The sequence below is a fragment of the Poecilia formosa genome, unplaced genomic scaffold, assembly GCF_000485575.1.
Source record: "Poecilia formosa unplaced genomic scaffold, Poecilia_formosa-5.1.2 Scaffold172, whole genome shotgun sequence".
Taxonomy (NCBI): domain Eukaryota; kingdom Metazoa; phylum Chordata; class Actinopteri; order Cyprinodontiformes; family Poeciliidae; genus Poecilia; species Poecilia formosa.
The window spans coordinates 676,751-694,806 of NW_006800111.1; the positions used below are offsets into that span (position 1 = coordinate 676,751).

Consider the following 18,056-nt stretch of genomic DNA (forward strand, 5'->3'; position numbering starts at 1 on the left):
TCACAGCTCCATTCAGAGTTGACCCCAGGCTTGGCACACAGCCAAAACCACAACGCTAGCTAAGCCAGACGCCAAGCTAGTGTTTCCTTAGGCAGTGTGTGCGCGCGTGTGTGTGATTGATGATTCATGGCATTACAGTAGTAGTGGTAGTACAATGATTCTGTGTGTGTGTGTGTGTGTGTGTGTGCGCGCGCGCCTGCTGCAGCTACATTAAACTGAATGAGTCAGAACAACTTAAGAGCTACTGGGTTTTCTTCTTTCACAAGTGTGAGAATAAAGTGTTTTTTTTGTTTTTTTTGTTTTCTTTACTCAAAATTTCAATTTGAATTTGTTTTGTGTAGAAAAACGCCTAAATGTATTCTTCAGTTTGACTAATTATCAAAAGGTCCCAGATGTGCAAGACTGACAACAGAAACTGAACCTTCCTCTAAGTGCGACCCCCCTAACAGATGGTTGGTGTGAAACGGTGTCCAGGCTCCTCGCGCGCTCACTTCACCATTTTAACCACATGTTGTATAACGACGAGCCACTTCTGCTCTTTCACCGTTCTGCCACTATATTTACTGTGATTATTAACCTTTCTTATTTTCTCCCTCCTTTTCAGCTGGAGTCGGGCGATGAAGTGGAGGTGGAGGAGTTTTACGTCAAGTTCAAGGGCTTGTAAGTTGTAGCTTGAATTTTTTTTTTCTCAGCTCTCTACCTCTTTTGTCTTTCACAGCAAGGATTCCTCTTTTTTTAGACCCGTTCTCTCTACACACACACACACACACACACACACACACACACACACACACACACACACACACACCAGGGCGTCCATTGGTCTATTAGTGTGAAAAGCTCGGGACATTCTGCCTGAAAAGCCGTATTCAATTTTCTTTTATGCGCCAATCGCTCCTATTTTGGTTTCAGATCTATTCTAGCATCAATAATATAAGTGGTAGCAGCGCGGTCTCTGCATGCCATCGTATGGCTAAATGCATGATATTCCCATCATGCTGGCCTTTTGTGTCTAGGTTACCGTTTGGCTGAGATGAGGGGAAAAAAATTTGCACGTCGACGGTAGATTTGAACATTTCTTTACAAATCTGACAAGCAAAGTTAAATAGTGGTGTGGGGTCTTAATCTTTCATAAATCAAACTAAATAAAAAATATTTATACTGTAAATGCTGCAACACATAAAAAGCAGTATTAGAAATGGAAACAATCTCTCAAATTTCTTGATGTTTCTTGATGTTGATTTCTTGATGTCTTGATGTTTGTTTCAACACCACAATGTCTGTAATTTTCAAAGAACTTTAGCCTAGTCTGACACAATTTTTTTGTTTTTGTTTCAACACTGATGTACCTTGAATCTGTCCATTTTTACACAGTTCATGCGAAAATGAGCCCCGTCTTTGAACTGCACGCGTTGCAGAATCTTCATAAAGTAATGACAAACTAAACGGGACATAATCAACAGGTTGGGCTGCATTAAAAATGTTTAAACCGACGTCTCTCGTAAAACTTGCAGCCCGACTGGTTGCACAGCACATCTGTGACTCAAAGGCGTGATGCGTTTGTGACAAAGTCAGCGTACGCTTTTTTATGTCGACTTTTACAGCACTTATCTTTTTTTTTATCTTTCACTTTTACACTTCCTGCGCTAACACAACAGCAGCTTACTGCCTCGTCCCATCAGAAACAACACCAGGTGTTTCAGTACCAGCAAAAATGGCTTCCCTTTTATCAAATTAATACTGAAATTTTGCTGCAAGCAAGTCATTAAATTTGATCGGTATACTTGTCAACTAAGTATAAGTAACCATTGTTTGTACTTTAGTGTAATATTTTGTGCAATCTTGACCAATAACAAGTGTTTGCAATAGCCTGAATTTATTCTTATCAGTCTTGGCCAGAATCATTTCTGTTTCTTAACACTTTCAAACTTCACCTGAAGAGAAGGGGATGTTAAAGATGCTGCCTGTTCTCGCCCAGCTAGTTCCCTGTGGCATTTGCTTGAGTGAATTTCTTCACTGCAAAAACACAAAATCTTACCAACTATTTTCAAAAAGAAGCAGGACGTTGTTTTAAGTCAATAATTCCTTTAATATTGATGAAAAAGTATTGGGATAACCAGCAATTATTAACTTAAAATAAGCTCCTACGTCTTGCTGAAAATTGACTTATAAATTAGTTTTGTCTTATTTCAAGTGTGCTAACATATTTGCACTAGAAACTACCTCAAAAATGCTCACTAAGATTTAGTGCATTTGCAGCTTTGCTCTGAAAGAACTTCTCTGAAGTGTGTGTTTTGTTTCAGTTCGTACCTGCACTGTCGCTGGTCGGAGCTGGAGGAGCTGGAGAAGGACAAGAGAATCCACCAGAAGATAAAGAGGTTTAGAGCCAAGCAGCAACTCAACAACTTCATCACTGAGGTAAGAGCAGAGATCTGCTACCTCATCACTTACTGCTGAAACCATCTGCACCAAAATGGTGAATCCACTTGTTTTTTGTTTTTTCATCAATATTTAAAACTAGAGATGCAACTAACAACTATTTTAGTAATCAATTATTCTGATGATGTATCAGGGGAAAAATGGACATATTCTGCACATTTTTTAACCAGTTAAATTCTTTTTTATACAATATTAGTAAAAGATTCAATTAAGCAAATAATTCAATTCCTTTTTTAAAAAATAAGAAAATAAACATGTCATTACCTGAAATGCAGTAGCACAGCATTCCCCAAGTGTACACCTGTAGGACAAGACGGAAGAGAGTGCTCAATGGGAGATTTTATTTATTTATTTATTTATTTATTTACAAAAGCCAGGTGAAGATAAAAAATAGCACTTGAGGAATTCTGTGTAAAACATATTTACAGACAATGAAAGTTCATTTAGCTTAAATGCAAAATGTATATGTTGTTTGTACAGTTTTGACTTACTTGCTGCTCTGAGTATGTTCTTTCAGCTGCATATTCCAGCTAACGATTAATTGATTACCAGATTAGTTGATGATTATTTAAATAATCGATTAGTCATGATTAATTTGTTAATCATAACGGCCTTCTTTGATATTTGGTGTTTTATTTTCTTCTTGGAAATTAAATAACTCGGTTCACTTCTAATCCATCACGCAGATGGACGATGAGCCTTTCAACCCGGACTATGTGGAGGTGGACCGAGTCCTGGATGTTTCAGAGAGCACAGATGAAAATGGAGAGGTACTTTGCTCTTTTTTCTTGGTTTTCTCATCCCTTGTTTTTTCTCACCACAAATTTATTTTTTATTTTTTATTTTTTTTAAAGTTGACCAAATCTGTTTCTCCATCTAGATTGTCACCTTATATTTGGTAAAATGGTGCAGTTTGCCTTATGAAGACGCCACCTGGGAGCTGAAGGCAGACATCGACCAGTCTAAGATAGATGAATACGAACGCATCGCAGCGCGCGAACCCAACACTAACCGAGTGGTGAGTAGAAGCTCTCCGGGCGCCGTCCGCCTCCCGGTGGGCGTGCCGGTGCCGTTTCTGTGTGTGTTGGCTGGCTGCCTCCTCCTCCAGATTTACGGCTCCTTTAACTGGTTTCCACAGGGCCACGTTCTTGTGGTCGTACGCTCTCAGCACACACGCTGATGAACACACGCCCTGCTCTTGTGGCCAGGCCAAACCACTAACAGTATGTTTAATGCTTAACAGAGGGAGCTGGCTGGCTGCGGTGTTTTTTCCTCCATCCCTCTTTCTGCTCCCGTGTCCGTCTTTTCAACGACTGTCTTGTTTTCCCTTAAGGAAGATATTAGAAATGCTCCATCATGCAGTGGCGGCACTTGGAGGGGATTTATTTAACCTCTAGTTATTGTCAGAAGGCAACTATAGCATTAGATTTTCATTTCCCTCTGAGGAGGAACTCCAGAGTGTAGCCTACTGCTCTACAGCGGTTTCTGTAACCAATGAAGAAAAATCCCAAATGAACTTAAAACTCAGTTCCTTCACAGTTTCATCTGGAACAATTGGGAATTTGGGGGAATTTTTAAGCTCTGTAGAGTTATGGAAAAAGATGAAAGTTTGTATTTTCAGAGTTTATTCCCCAAAACGATCCATATCCATCTATTTGTTTAATCATCCAACTTTTATTTAACCACATTTTCCCCAACTTCCTTCTACATCCAACCATCTCATCATTAGTATTTTTTATTTTTGTCCACCCATCTATTCAAACATCTTTGCCCTCTGTCTTTTCCTGCTTTGTATTTACTTTTTAGGTTCCATATTTATTCTGATTAGAAATGTCGTATATAAATAAAACGGAGATATCTTTATTGTCCCACAATGGAAAAATTTCTTCGCAACAGCAGCAAAGTGATGAGCAAAAACAGCAAATAGACTCAAAGACAGAATATGAAATACATATCAGAGCACAATAAAAATACTGTACAGTAAGGCCAAAATTTCAACATAAATACTGCGTAATTATAAAAAAATACTCTAGTCCAAAGGAATGTGAGGTGGTTAATTAAAAATATACAAAATGTACAAATTTGCTGTAAATCTAAAGTAAATGTCTATATTTTTAGTTTCAAAATGGTCTCCATCCACCCATGCATCAACCTGTTACTGTGATGCTGTGAATGCTCCACATTGTTCAGTCGTGTACCGTTTGACAAGCTGGCAGCTCGATTTTCCTCTCCGCATCGACTCTCTGGATCATGTGTCACCGCATCACAGGCAGATTGTGCAAATCGACCCAACTCACCTCCTCGCCGTTTGAACATAAAGCTATCTTCGTCTCAGTTTTCCAGAAAGGATCTTCTTACCGAAAGCAACGGCGATGCATAACTACCACTTTCCCGCATATTTAAAACCGAAACGCTAATAAAAGCATCACACAGGAGCCGCTGAGTGGCTCGGACGGGGATCGTTTGTAACGTACGTCCAAAAGCTGGAGAAGTTGCTCATTAGAGCTGAAAAAGCGAGCTTTAAACCCCGCAGCCCCGACTTCAGGAGCCTCGCCCTGATAATTCACCGGGGATTAATGAGCCTCTCTGCGCTTTAACGACCTCGTATCATTTCTACTTGTGTCAAGGATCGGCCTTCTGCAGCCGACTGGAAGAAGCTGGAGAGCTCCAGAGAGTACAGGAATGGCAACGCACTCAGGGAATACCAGCTCGAAGGCCTCAACTGGCTGACTTTCAACTGGTACAACTCGTAAGTGACTATTAATTGTTATCCAAGATGAATCTCCTAACCGGTGCTCTGTCCTGTGCATGAAACAGCACTTCATTAAGTCGACTTAAGTGGACATTAAAGTTAACATTAAGTGTCTCTGTTCGATCTTGCTGTTTAAGTTTCCCCACTGGCGCCACCCAGGAGTAAAATACACTCTCCAGTTGTATGTTGAGAGTCTTTTAGGCAAGCGCGCTTGAAGGAATTGAATTAAAGATTACAAATGGTGCGTTTGAGCCTGTCATCCGTTTGAAAGTGAATATCGCAGTTGGATTTTCTCGACTATCTGACACATATTTAAGAAATATGGTCAAGCTGCAGAGGAAGACAGACTTTTCCAGAGATGCATTACCAAGTATTTTTCCAAACGTGTCCCGTGTGTTTTTTGCATTAGATCACAGCAGTGGAAGGCAAACTGACAAACTCCACTGGAAAATTGGCGTTGCTGAACCAGAATGGAGGGGGGGAATCTTTTATTTTATGAAAGCGGGTCTTGAAAATTCATGGAATTTAACATCAGGGCTTCAGTGTACACAGAGCGCCTACGACGAAAGCAGGAGAAATTCTTGCAGTTCAGTGACACTAAATACAAAGAATCTAAAATCCATCTGTTTTTGACTTTTCATCCTGTCCACGTCACCATCATCATCATCATCCGCAGACGTAACTGTATCCTGGCAGACGAGATGGGCCTCGGGAAGACCATCCAGTCCATTACATTCCTCTATGAGATATACATGAAGAGCATCGAGGGGCCATTCCTGATCATCGCCCCTCTCTCCACCATCCCTAACTGGGAGAGAGAGTTCAGGACCTGGACGGAGCTCAATGTGGTGGTCTACCATGGCAGCCAGGCCAGCCGGAAAACCATCCAGGCCTATGAGATGTACTACAGAGACGCACAGGTAAAAAATTAAATAATATAAAAAGGCCTGTGCAGGACTTCTTACTCATTCTCTCCCAGTCAAATTACGTTCACAGCTTAAAAGAGTTGCTAATAAGAAGAATTTATGAACTTGCAGGATTTATTTTTCACTCTTTTGCAATGACATAATTTTCCTTTTGCCTTGTTTTTGACTAGTAGTTATAATTTCCATTTTGAAAGGTGAGAAACATAAAATAAAATGAACAGTGATGCTAGATATTAGTCATACAGTTGCGTAAACCATTTTGGTCTTTGAATAGAAAGAGCTGACAGTCTCACTTTTTAGTTTTAACTGCAGTAATGTCTCTGTCGGTAAGTTATTTTAAGGAAACTCTGTTTGTTTTGCAGGTAGTTTTCATCCCCAGATGTGGCTTTGCTGTGGTATCAATGTTGTTCTGTCCCTCCAGTTTGTGTTACGTTTCATGTTGTTTCTTGGTAGCCACACGTCTTTTATATTATTGATATTTGGTAGTGGTTGTCTGTTTTAGGGAGGTGCAACCCGAAATGTTTAATTTTTGTGCCGTTTTAAAGTTTAGCTTTATTGAACGTAGTGTAGTAAAATAATATATACAAAGAAAAGCAATCGAAACAAAAGCAAACAAAAGAACAGTAGTAAAGTATATTTACACATTCAAAGGAGTGGGTAGAAGTATGGACTTATTTTTAAACCCACCCCTCTCACATCTATATCATCATTCGATAAATTATTATTCACATTAACTTGGTTTTAACATTTATTTTGTATTTTTTATATCCATATTTAACTAGTACAGTGTATTTATTGTATGCCATTATGAGAAAGCTTCATTTTCAACATGTTAAAGTTCTTTCTAAATCAATAATAATGCAGTAATAATAACTTAAATAGTAACAATAAAATTGATCATAGCAGTATAAACAGTAAGTATTTCTCCTATTGATGTGCAGTGATGACCATCTTCTTAAATGACATTTTAAACAGTTTTATATTTGGACATTGCTTGACTTCCATGCTCAAAGTGCATATAAAAGAAAAGATTTTCAGGTTCTCTGACTATAAAGTATATATGTCCTTTTAAGGAGATGTCAGCAGCTATTATTAGCCCTGATATTTTATCCGTTAACTGTGTCCATGTGAGAAGTGGGATGTGCAGGAGGCCCGTTATAAACAAGACCTTTTTGCATGGATCGGTCAGCACATCTGAACACCCCCTCAGTGACGGGGAAATATTGAGCTGGCCGAGGAAGAACACGGCTCCTTGGCCACTTAAGCTCTTTACAGTCCTGTAGCTGTAAGCTGTTATACTGTAAGCTCTCATTGTACAATGCTGCAAACATCTCTCGGCATAACCTCCGCCACAGCGAGTACCCGAAGAAAATAAGCTGTAGTAGCGGCGCGCTCGCTAATCCTGCCTGAGGTAATCCTCCAGGTCGTCATGAAGACGGCACCTTGTGTTCTTTTCTCCCATCCGCTGTGTCCTCCACAGACTGGAGACGCCTGAGACATTTCTACGCAAACATGCATGTGCAGGCTTCATCATAAATGAGCGTTTATTAAAATCTAAACGAAGGGAAGTTGAGGGCAACATGGCAACGCAGAACTGATTTTTGTTTTGCTTGTTTTAAAACCAAGCCATGGAATAGATAACTACATGAAAGCTGCAATTGAATTGCAGAGGCTTGTACACTTTTAGAAATTAGTTTTTTTTTCTTTTTTGGTTCAAATATGGGAGAAAAAGAAATAAAGAAAATACCAGACATAAGCTGAGATTTCATATTATTTCCAGTCTAACAACTTGGTGCTTTGTCTGAGATGGAGTAGTAGAAGTAAAGCTTTAATCAAAGCCTTTCTCAAGGCCCTTTGACTGCTTTTCTGCCTGCCTCAGCGGCTAACCTAACTTTTAAAACAACTCCCATGTTCTGGTGTTTGTTTAAGAGATCCAGTTGTTTTTGGATGTAGGCTTTAAAGCGCTGAGTCATTTTCCACAATGCAATGCTTCATAAAAGTATTTATACCCCTCGAACAACTGGAATTTCACCTTCCAGTTAAACAGCAACCCTAAGCATGAAACCAGAGCTACTAGGCTATAGTTTTAGATCAAATATTATTAACTCCGGTCAAAGATGCATCTTAACTTTGACTGGGCCATCAAATTGGGAGTGTGTGGTGAAATGTTCTGTCTTTGCACTTTGTAAAACTGGTAGGCACATAATCCAAATTACTTTCAGCTGCAAATATTGACGCCAAGGGTCTGAAGTAAAATGTATGTCAGACATTTTGCACATTTATTAACACAATGCTCTGCCACGATCTGTCCCATAAAAGCTCAATAAACGGAAGTTTGTGATTGTAATGTGATAGTTTGTGAAACGATTCAAGGCGCTGGTCATCCCATTTTAAAAGATGTAATGTAGGAGAGGTTTTAAATAGCGCTCAAATAAATTTATTGAGTTGGGTTGAGGCACAGAATCCAATTTATCTTTAAATTTTCTAAAATATGTAGACAGATTTGTTCAAAATGCTCGCTTCACAGTGTTGCTTGGCTTTTTACTTGTAGATTGATGATTCTGTGCGAACATATTTCAGGAATCAATAATGAATGAGGGTTACTTATTCTTTTTAGCACCCTTCATTATTGTCCTTGTTCTCCTTTGCACATTTCTCCAGGGTAAGATAGTAAAAGGCGTGTATCGCTTCCATGCTGTCATCACAACCTTCGAGATGATCCTCGCCGACTGTCCAGAGCTGCGCAGCATCCCATGGCGCTGCGTAGTGATCGACGAAGCCCACCGCCTCAAAAACCGCAACTGCAAGCTGCTGGAGGGGCTCAAGATGATGGATATGGTGAGTGGATGTAATTTTTATTATTATTTTTTCTTAGGGACGTACTGAGAGTTAGAAAGAAGGAAGACTCATTTTTAATTAGCCCAGTGTTTCGGCTTTGCTGATGTAATCTCTCTTTCTCATCTTTCCAGGATTTCAAAGTCCCGCAGACGCTTCCTGCTTTTTAATTTTAGAAACGCTAAATTTGTATATCCTCTCTCTGCTTTGTCCTCCAGGAGCACAAAGTCTTGTTGACAGGAACTCCTCTTCAGAACACAGTGGAGGAGCTCTTCAGCTTACTCAACTTCCTGGAACCAGAGAGATTCCCGTCTGAACAGACTTTCATGACTGAATTTGGAGACTTGAAGACTGAAGAACAGGTAGCTGGCGCTAACCAGCGCAACGCTGCGAACACGAAGGAAAATATCTCTAAGTCTCCCATAAATTACCTGGTAGATAACATTGTTCTTTGCGTATGTCAGGTCCAAAAACTTCAAGGCATCCTGAAGCCCATGATGCTTAGAAGACTGAAGGAGGATGTGGAGAAGAACCTGGCCCCCAAAGAAGAAACCATTATAGAGGTAGAGGACTTGCCCTCAAAGTGCTTTCTCTTATAGGAAAGCTTCTCAAGTGGAGAAATGAGATAAGCCGATCGATTTGTTGTTGTTAGGTGGAGTTGACCAACATCCAGAAGAAATACTATCGGGCCATTCTGGAGAAAAACTTCTCCTTCCTGTCCAAAGGAGGCGCGGGAGGAAGTGGATCAGCTAGTGTGCCCAATCTCCTCAACACCATGATGGAGCTGAGGAAATGCTGCAACCACCCCTACCTCATAAATGGTGCGTGCTCTGCCCCTTAATGGATGGATAGTGCTGTAAATTGGCCCAGAACGCCGTTTATGATGATTGTCTTTTTCCTGTCTGCCGTCCAGGAGCGGAGGAGAAGATCATCGAGGAGTTCAGGGATTCCCACGGCGGCAGGATTGATGTGCCTGAAATGGCCCTCCAAGCTATGATCCAGGCGGCCGGGAAGCTGGTGCTCATCGACAAGCTGCTGCCCAAACTGAAAGCCGGAGGACACAGGGTGTTGATTTTCAGTCAGATGGTCCGCTGCCTGGACATTCTGGAGGACTACCTCATCCAGAGACGGTGAGCAGGGAGACAAACCTGTTTGATGCAGGTTTCCTTGTGTTACCAAGGGTTTTAAAGTGGAAGGTACCATGTATTGTCCAGGCTCATATCGCCATTTTATGGCAAAATCAAGTTTAAAATACAAAATACTGTATATAAGCCTAGTGCATGATAAATTTAAATGAACTCAATAATTTCCAGTCTGTTGTTTTTTTTTAAAGGGCGTTTTTGTTTACAGAAACATCATAATCCATTTTATTTATGGTTTAGGTTGTGTGTGGTTTTCATTTCCTTTTTTATTTATTGTTTTTGGTCATGTTTTGTTTTGGATATTTAAAATCACTTCTCAAAATTAAAGTTTATTAATCTTTGAAAGGGTAAACTTACATTATTATGCCATTATCAATGTATATTACTTTTAAATTATCTCAAAACAATAATATCTTTTCTCACAATAATTTCTTGGACAGTTTATTGTCCAGCAATATTTGCTATCGTGGCAGGCCTACCTGGATGTATCAAACATGATTTAAATGAAATTTGACTTCGCAATTTGACACCTAGAAATTGACCTCTGTCTCTTTAAGAAGCTCCTGCTCTATTCGACACGCCACAAATATATCTGTCCGTCTTCCTGGTAAAGCAGGGAACTGCCAGGACAACTTGTGGGTTGGGTAGAGATTTAGCAATAGTCTTTATCTGCTTAATTAAATAGTAACTGATTGTGGACAAATGTCCTCCAACATCAAAAATTTGTCTAATTTTACCAGCCTTTCCTTGAAAGAACTTCTATAACATGACAATTTGATTTCCTGTAGGTTAAAAAAAGTACAACTTTGTGTTAAAGTGAATGGAAATAAAGCTGACAGAGATTACTAAGCAGACTTCCTGTTATTGTTTGAACTTATTTCATTCCTTTTTTTCCACACAGCTATCCATATGAACGGATAGATGGACGCGTTCGGGGGAACCTGCGACAGGCGGCCATCGACAGGTTTTCCAGACCAGACTCGGACCGATTCGTCTTCCTGCTCTGCACCAGAGCCGGTGGGCTTGGCATCAACTTAACCGCAGCGGATACATGCATCATCTTCGACTCTGACTGGAACCCTCAGAATGACCTTCAGGTATACACCCCATGCTGCCACTGGGTCGCTTTTTATTGCATCTGGCATTTTCTATATTTTTAAGAATAGAATTCCTTTGCGGAGTGGATCTTGTGTGGAAAAATAAGCAATTTAGGTACTTTCTATATTCAAATGGGTATAAATGGGGAAAACATGGCAAAAAACATTTGTTTCTAGATTTTTCTGTCTATTCATCCGATAATTAGCTGCCCAACCACCTAATTGTTTGGTAAATGTCCATCTGTCAGTTAGTTCATCCATTTATCCATTCCTGCATCCGTTCATTTCTGTTCATCCACTTTTCCCAATTATCCATCCCGACTGTTTGCCAATCTGTTCGCTCACCAGACGATCTATTTAGTCTTCTTATTGGTAGGAACATGTCCCACTGGTAACAGTGGGACATGTGAACTGGGGAAAGAAAAAAAAAAGTCTCAAAACTCTCCACCAGGCTCAGGCGAGATGTCATCGTATCGGCCAGTCCAAGTCGGTGAAGATCTACCGCCTGATCACCAGGAACAGCTACGAGCGGGAGATGTTTGACAAGGCCAGTCTGAAGCTCGGGCTCGACAAGGCCGTCCTCCAAAGCATGAGCGGCCGAGAGAACGCAAACAGCGGGGTGAGTCCCACCAGATCCTCTCTCACACCCCTACCATCCTGGCCAAGATGTCTGATTTCAGAATCTGACTTGTTTTTGACCACCTTTTGATTATTCTCTCCAATTAAAACTCCTTGTCCAGGTCCAGCAGTTGTCTAAGAAAGAGATTGAAGACCTACTGAGAAAAGGCGCTTATGGCGCTCTGATGGACGAAGAAGACGAAGGCTCGAAATTCTGCGAGGAAGACATCGACCAGATCCTCCAGAGACGAACCCACACCATCACCATCGAGTCGGAGGGCAAAGGCTCCACGTTTGCAAAGGTGAAATTCCTTTCATTTGTTTCATTTTTGCTTCCTCTCAAGCAGCGCCTGTACTCTGTGTGCGAAGCCAAGTGTGTCATAATTACACAAACATGTTTTCATCTGCCTGCAGGCCAGTTTCGTTGCAACAGGAAACCGAACAGACATTTCTCTGGAGGATCCAGACTTCTGGCAGAAATGGGCCAAGAAAGCAGAGCTGGACATGGACGCCATCAACGGCCGGGTACGACACCAACAGAACGCGTCCTCCTGTTGAAACCTTTCTGTGTCAAAATCTTAGATTCTAGAGAAATTTTGAGGTTTTTTCTCCAATCCAACCACTGCCTCCACCTGCTGCTGTGCACTGCGGGTCAGCTGGAAGAAGGCAACTACACTTTTCTCTAAAAAAGAGACAGATTTGGGAATTTTAAATAAACCATTAGCTGTCAGCATGGACACTAAAGGAGCTCCACTGATCAAAATTACTAGCCTAACATTTGCTTTGTCAAATCAAAAATAATAAATATTACAGACGACTGCAACTGTAATAACCAATGTTGACTTATCGTAGCAGCAGTAGTAAAAAGCTACTGAGCTACCTTTCTCTAGTGAATAATTTATTTTCTTTAACAAATAGGCATTTTTTCTGAGAATTTCCACATTGAATACATCAAAAAAATAGTAAATTTTTACACCTTAATTATAAAATGTGCTACTCTGAAAAGAATAAACAAAATTAGGCCCTTCAAAGTTTATCAAATATTACATCAAGCTGGAAATGATCAAACATAGCCTCCAGTTCTGTCCTGAGTGCTACATCAAGAGAAACAATTTGTTTCAATTAAAAGCTTTATTTCAATTCTAATCGTAGACTATAGATGTTTATCTGGTTGAAATTATAATTTTGTTAAAATAACAAGAAAGTAGACAGTATATGACTAAAATTAATGTAATAAATTCAGCCTTTTGGACAAATTCTGCATATTGAAACGATATGAAGCAGGAATATAATCAGTCTTTATCAAACACTTATTCAGGAGTAAACATAGTTGTATATCGGATGTAATCACCAGTAATAAAAAAATAAATAAATAAATAATTAAAAAAAAGTTTTTTTTTTCTTCTTCCGTACTGGTTCACTAGAAGTGTCTGTGTGTGATAACTTCAAGCTGCTCATATATTTTTTTAATTTGTCTCTGTAATTTTAATCCAACTTTACAGGGTGTCCATATGCCTGTTTATCTTGTTTACTTCTCACTGGGTCGGCCTTTGAAACCTTTAAAACAGCTTTATGGCTTTATACTCAACTCGGCGTGAATCAGACTCTTTGTTCCCTGTCAGTGTGATAAGCAAAGTTTCCTTGCCACCAGGAAACTCCTGGTAAACACTGCAGTTTGGAGGAAAGCATTCCTATCTTTTGGTTAAAATGGTTCATTAATTAAATGTTATAATAATAATAACAAAAAACCTTTATTTAACTGGATAAGGAAACTCGTTGAGAACTACAATCTCTTTTCAAGACGGCAGCTGCACCGCTTACAGTATCTGCATTCAACCAGAGAAAAGATCAGCTAAAAGTACTGATGCTGACTGCCAGTTGTAGACTAGTTATTGCTGCTTTATAGTTCTATTTTTTTCCTCCTTAAATCATTTTCAAAACATTTATATTAAGCCTGTAAGTAGGTACGCTGGAATCACAAATGTATTTATTTTTCTCAAGTCCTCATAAGATCACGTGGTAAAGGCAGATCGTCAGACAGCACAAACACACTGCTGTGCATCTCCTTACGATAAAGTGGGGTCACGTTGGTAAATTATGCGCGCTCTCACCACACACTAGGAGGACGTGTGTGTGCGCGCGCGTGTGTGTGAGATGGCCTGGAAGCAGGAGACGGCCAGGACAGGAGGGAAGCACACACAGAGAGAGGAAGAGGGAGATTAATATTGACAGTTGGGAATCTCCTCTCTTCCTTAATTACCCATGTTTCCCTGCTCTCGTGTGTGTGTTTGAGCGAGCGAGGGAGAGTAAGCTGCTTAGCTCCACTTAACAGAGCGCAGATGCCTTGAGGCTACAGAGATATCACTTAGGCTTGTGCTCACACATGCACACACAGAAACAAGGCCTCCGCTACTTTCTTCCACGCTGGCTTGCACGTTCTGCTAACCGGAGTCTTTATATTCCTGCTTCATATCGTTTTCTGTTTTTCTTTTTTCCTCTGTGTACTTCTCGCTTCTCTCTTTGAGGGCCCTCCACTGAAACACTTAATCCACCTCTGCGAGCGTGAATCCAGGCCGTTCCCCGGGGGATTTCTTATTGTGTGACGTTAAAATGGAAATGACTGCAGCTCTGTGATAATTGTGGGACTAACTACGGCCCTGTTTGCACATATTAATGGGGCTGCTAGGGAGTGAAAAATCTAATTAATTGAACAAAAATGTAATTCATTAGACAACATAATTACTGCCAGTTTATGTTTGAGCTAGACGGTAAATTTCCCCGATATCAGCAATGAAGAGCAGAGCCAAATATCCAATTAATCAGATTCAGGGCCGAAGATGCCATGTTTTCGCAGCATTTACAATAGTTATGGCAGTCGGCACGTACAAGGAACTTACAGATGGGTCACTTCAGAGGGGTGCAACAGAAGGCGCCCTGCATAATGTTGAGGTTGGATTTTTAGTCCATCTGAAATAAAACCCAGAGCCTTTTCCAGAACAAGATGGTGGCAGAATAAAAAACATATGCAGGCTTAAGAAATGCTCAACTGAAAGTGCTGTCCTGATTTTATGTGCAGAACACTCTGGTGATCGACACGCCCAGGGTGAGGAAGCAGACGCGGCACTACAGCAGCGTGAAAGAGGACGAGATGCTCGAGTTCTCCGAGCTGGAGAGCGACGACGACGAGCCCAGCAAGCCGTCGTCCAAACAGCGACGGCCTCAAGACAAAACGCAGGGATACCCCCGGTCCGAGTGCTTCAGGGTGGAGAAGAACCTGCTGGTCTACGGGTTAGTCACTTTTTAACATTTTCTAAGGCCTAAGAACTGGACCGAACTGCTGTTTTCTAAACAAAGGGAAACTATAAGAAACTGATGATAAAGTGCTGGCGACATTTACTGATACATTTGTTCAAAAAGAAAAAAAAAGAAAAAATTTAGGAAAGTGTATTCTTTTACTTAAACAATTTTAATGGTTGATACTTCGTTTTACTTTTACCTTGTGAACAGTCTCGCTTCTTCCACGATCTCTTCTTGCCTTCCCGATCGCTGTGAGGCAGCAATGTAAATATGGGCAGTCGTTCTGCCTTGTGGCCACTGGGTAAAAGAAAAGGCGTCTGCATCACCTCATTAATAAGAGCCATAAACATATAAGTTCATAGAAGCAGGGATCAACCTAAAAAAATGTCAAATGTTGATAAAATGTTGCTGCATTTATTATAAACAGGCTGTTTCAGGTAACAGTAATGATGCCCCAGGGGATTTACATGATCAATCATTACTTTCTTTTAACCAACTGAATAAATGAGTCTAAATTAAAGGTTGAGTTTAAAAAGTTTTTAGTTGTAAATCAAAGGCTGCAGTACAATATTAATCAAATTTATGGCTTTTTATACCTCTTTATATTAATGTGCTCAATTTTATTGGCTCCCCCTGTGATCTCACTTAGCCTAGTGACTCACATAATATGGGCGAGGTATTTACATATATTTATTCTCTCACACCTCCACTTTTTAAAGAGAAGTCCCCCCCAAATTTCCCTGTGCATACCTACTTTCCCCTTGTGGTTTTCAGAAATCTCCCAAAAAAAAAACAAAAAAAAAAAACTTTACAATTTCTTCCGAGACACTTCTGGGTGTATTTAGATTAGATCAGGGCTGCTTGATTTTAGGAAAATATGCGATTGCAGTGATGATGTCAGTTACAATTAACCCACATTTCTCTGACATTTTCTCCTTCTTTGCCATTACACTCTGAGTACAATGGAAAGCTGTGCACCAGGAACTGGAGATTAAAAGTAGTTGCGGTCCATTCGATTATCGTTATGCAGCGGGGGAATCCATGACGCCTACCAGAAATCGCAGTGAAGCAGATTAAGACGTCGCACACACGGATGTTGATTTAAAACCAATAAAATGATCAATCTTAATGTGTCAGAATCGTCTGAACTAAAACTCATTCAGCATGTAGCATCACAGCGTCCTACACGCAGCCTGGCTGACATACTTACTGCAGATTCTAATTATCTGGTGAGCCCTTCCATTTTCATGGCTCACTTGCTTGGTGTGTGTGTGTGTGTGTGTGTGTGTAAAAGAACGAACAGTGATGCTAGTGAGACATCAGCATTGTTATTGTTACAGTCTAGTCTTGTGGCCCGGGGCTGTAGGACACAAAAACACACTGTCTGAGTAGGCCCGTCATCTCTGTTCAGCCATGTTTTTTTCCATATATATATTCCTCATCTCTTTCCTTTGGCCTCCCCCTCCATTTTCTAGAAAAAGACAAACTCACATGCTTCAGTGAATACTGAGAAGCAGCAGTAAAAAGAAATATGAAAGAGGAAAGCGGGAGGAAATCCACATCAGCCAGTGGGTCTTTAGTTAGTGGGGGGAGATGGGCTGTGATCCATGAAAACACACACTCAGAGGGATGTTTGGGTGGGACTAGTTGGGCTGCCAGTAGTGGTTAAGTCAGCAGACTGGTAAAATGTGGAGAGAGAGAGAGAGTGAGAGAGAGAGAGAGAAGCGGATGTAGAGCAAATCAGGTGGATGCGTGTAAATATTCATGATGGATGAGGGTCACGTTGACTTCCACTAGATCCCAGTATTACGAAAGAAAAATCACATTTCTTCCTGTTTATCTTAAATTTCCATTCAGGAGCCAGTAAATTATTCTGATTTATAGCGCAGCGTATCGTTAGTTTCCGATAGTAATTTATCGCCGGTTCTTGCAACTATGACTCACTGGCAGTTCGTCTTCCCATGCGTCTCTGCAGTTGGGGTAGGTGGAGCGACATCCTCGCTCACGGCCGCTTCAAGCGTCCCCTGAAGGAGGCGGACGTGGAGACGATCTGCAGGGCTCTCCTGGCCTACTGTCTGCTGCATTACCGCGGCGACGAGAACATCAAGAGCTTCATCTGGGACTTGATCACCCCGAGCGAAGACGGCACCACCAGGACGCTGACAAATCACTCTGGTGAGATGCGCAATCCTGCCGGTTTCAACATGTAGCGCTGGGTTTTATTGGACTTAAACAGCAAAGTGAAACGTTTCTATAGCAGTCGGTTCTTTGAAAGGGAGACGATCCGAACCAGCGGTATAAAGTTAAAACTAAAACATTGGCGTTAAAAGAAGACATTAAAAATATCTACAGTTTTTTTTCTGCATATTATTGCGCATCAGCCTTGTTGTTTGTTTTTGAAATCCAGATTTGAAAATGTGTGCCAACAAAAGTTTTATCATAAAAAAATAACAGAAAAGTTCTCATAAAAGAAAATTTGGCTCATTAGATGCTTCTGAACCTTCCCCAGGTCTCTCTACCCCCGTTCCCAGGGGCAGGAAGGGGAAGAAGGGCAAGATGACCACTCCTCCTCCTCAGACGCCACGAGCTGATTGGCTGGCCACCTGCAACCCTGACCATTTGCTGCAGGAGGACAGCTACAAGAGGCACCTGAAACATCACTGTAACAAGTGAGACTTCGTTAAATATCAGCTTGTAGAATGTTATTTCAAACTATTTTAAAAGCCCATCCAGCAGCCAGTTGATGGAGAATAAATTTGCTTCATAAATGCGGCAAGGATTTAGGTGGCAGATGTTTTGGTTTCAGTATGTGCATCTAAAACTTAAACAAAAAAAAAAGGCGTATATATATATACACACACACACACTTCTGTGGTCAGATTTCTCCCCTGTTGTCAGGGAGATATGCTTCTTTGCCCTCCAAATTCAGTTCCAAGATATTCTTTTTTTT

The 18,056-nt window shown here is 40.7% G+C and overlaps 1 protein-coding gene across 1 annotated transcript in view; it reads left to right on the top strand.

Annotated features, from left to right (window-relative positions):
- Positions 1–18,056, top strand: part of chd7 (chromodomain helicase DNA binding protein 7) — an 86,804-nt gene that overhangs the window by 52,263 nt on the left and 16,485 nt on the right. The window contains exons 8-25 of the mRNA XM_007565107.2: positions 605–660; positions 2,304–2,418; positions 3,126–3,209; positions 3,320–3,457; positions 5,067–5,188; positions 5,868–6,111; positions 8,779–8,955; positions 9,171–9,314; positions 9,417–9,515; positions 9,605–9,773; positions 9,866–10,082; positions 10,996–11,191; positions 11,643–11,810; positions 11,932–12,111; positions 12,224–12,334; positions 14,886–15,097; positions 17,082–17,281; positions 17,616–17,775. Of these exons, the coding sequence (XP_007565169.1) occupies positions 605–660; positions 2,304–2,418; positions 3,126–3,209; positions 3,320–3,457; positions 5,067–5,188; positions 5,868–6,111; positions 8,779–8,955; positions 9,171–9,314; positions 9,417–9,515; positions 9,605–9,773; positions 9,866–10,082; positions 10,996–11,191; positions 11,643–11,810; positions 11,932–12,111; positions 12,224–12,334; positions 14,886–15,097; positions 17,082–17,281; positions 17,616–17,775 (2,792 nt within the window). The remainder of the gene's footprint in view (positions 1–604; positions 661–2,303; positions 2,419–3,125; positions 3,210–3,319; positions 3,458–5,066; positions 5,189–5,867; positions 6,112–8,778; positions 8,956–9,170; positions 9,315–9,416; positions 9,516–9,604; positions 9,774–9,865; positions 10,083–10,995; positions 11,192–11,642; positions 11,811–11,931; positions 12,112–12,223; positions 12,335–14,885; positions 15,098–17,081; positions 17,282–17,615; positions 17,776–18,056) is intronic.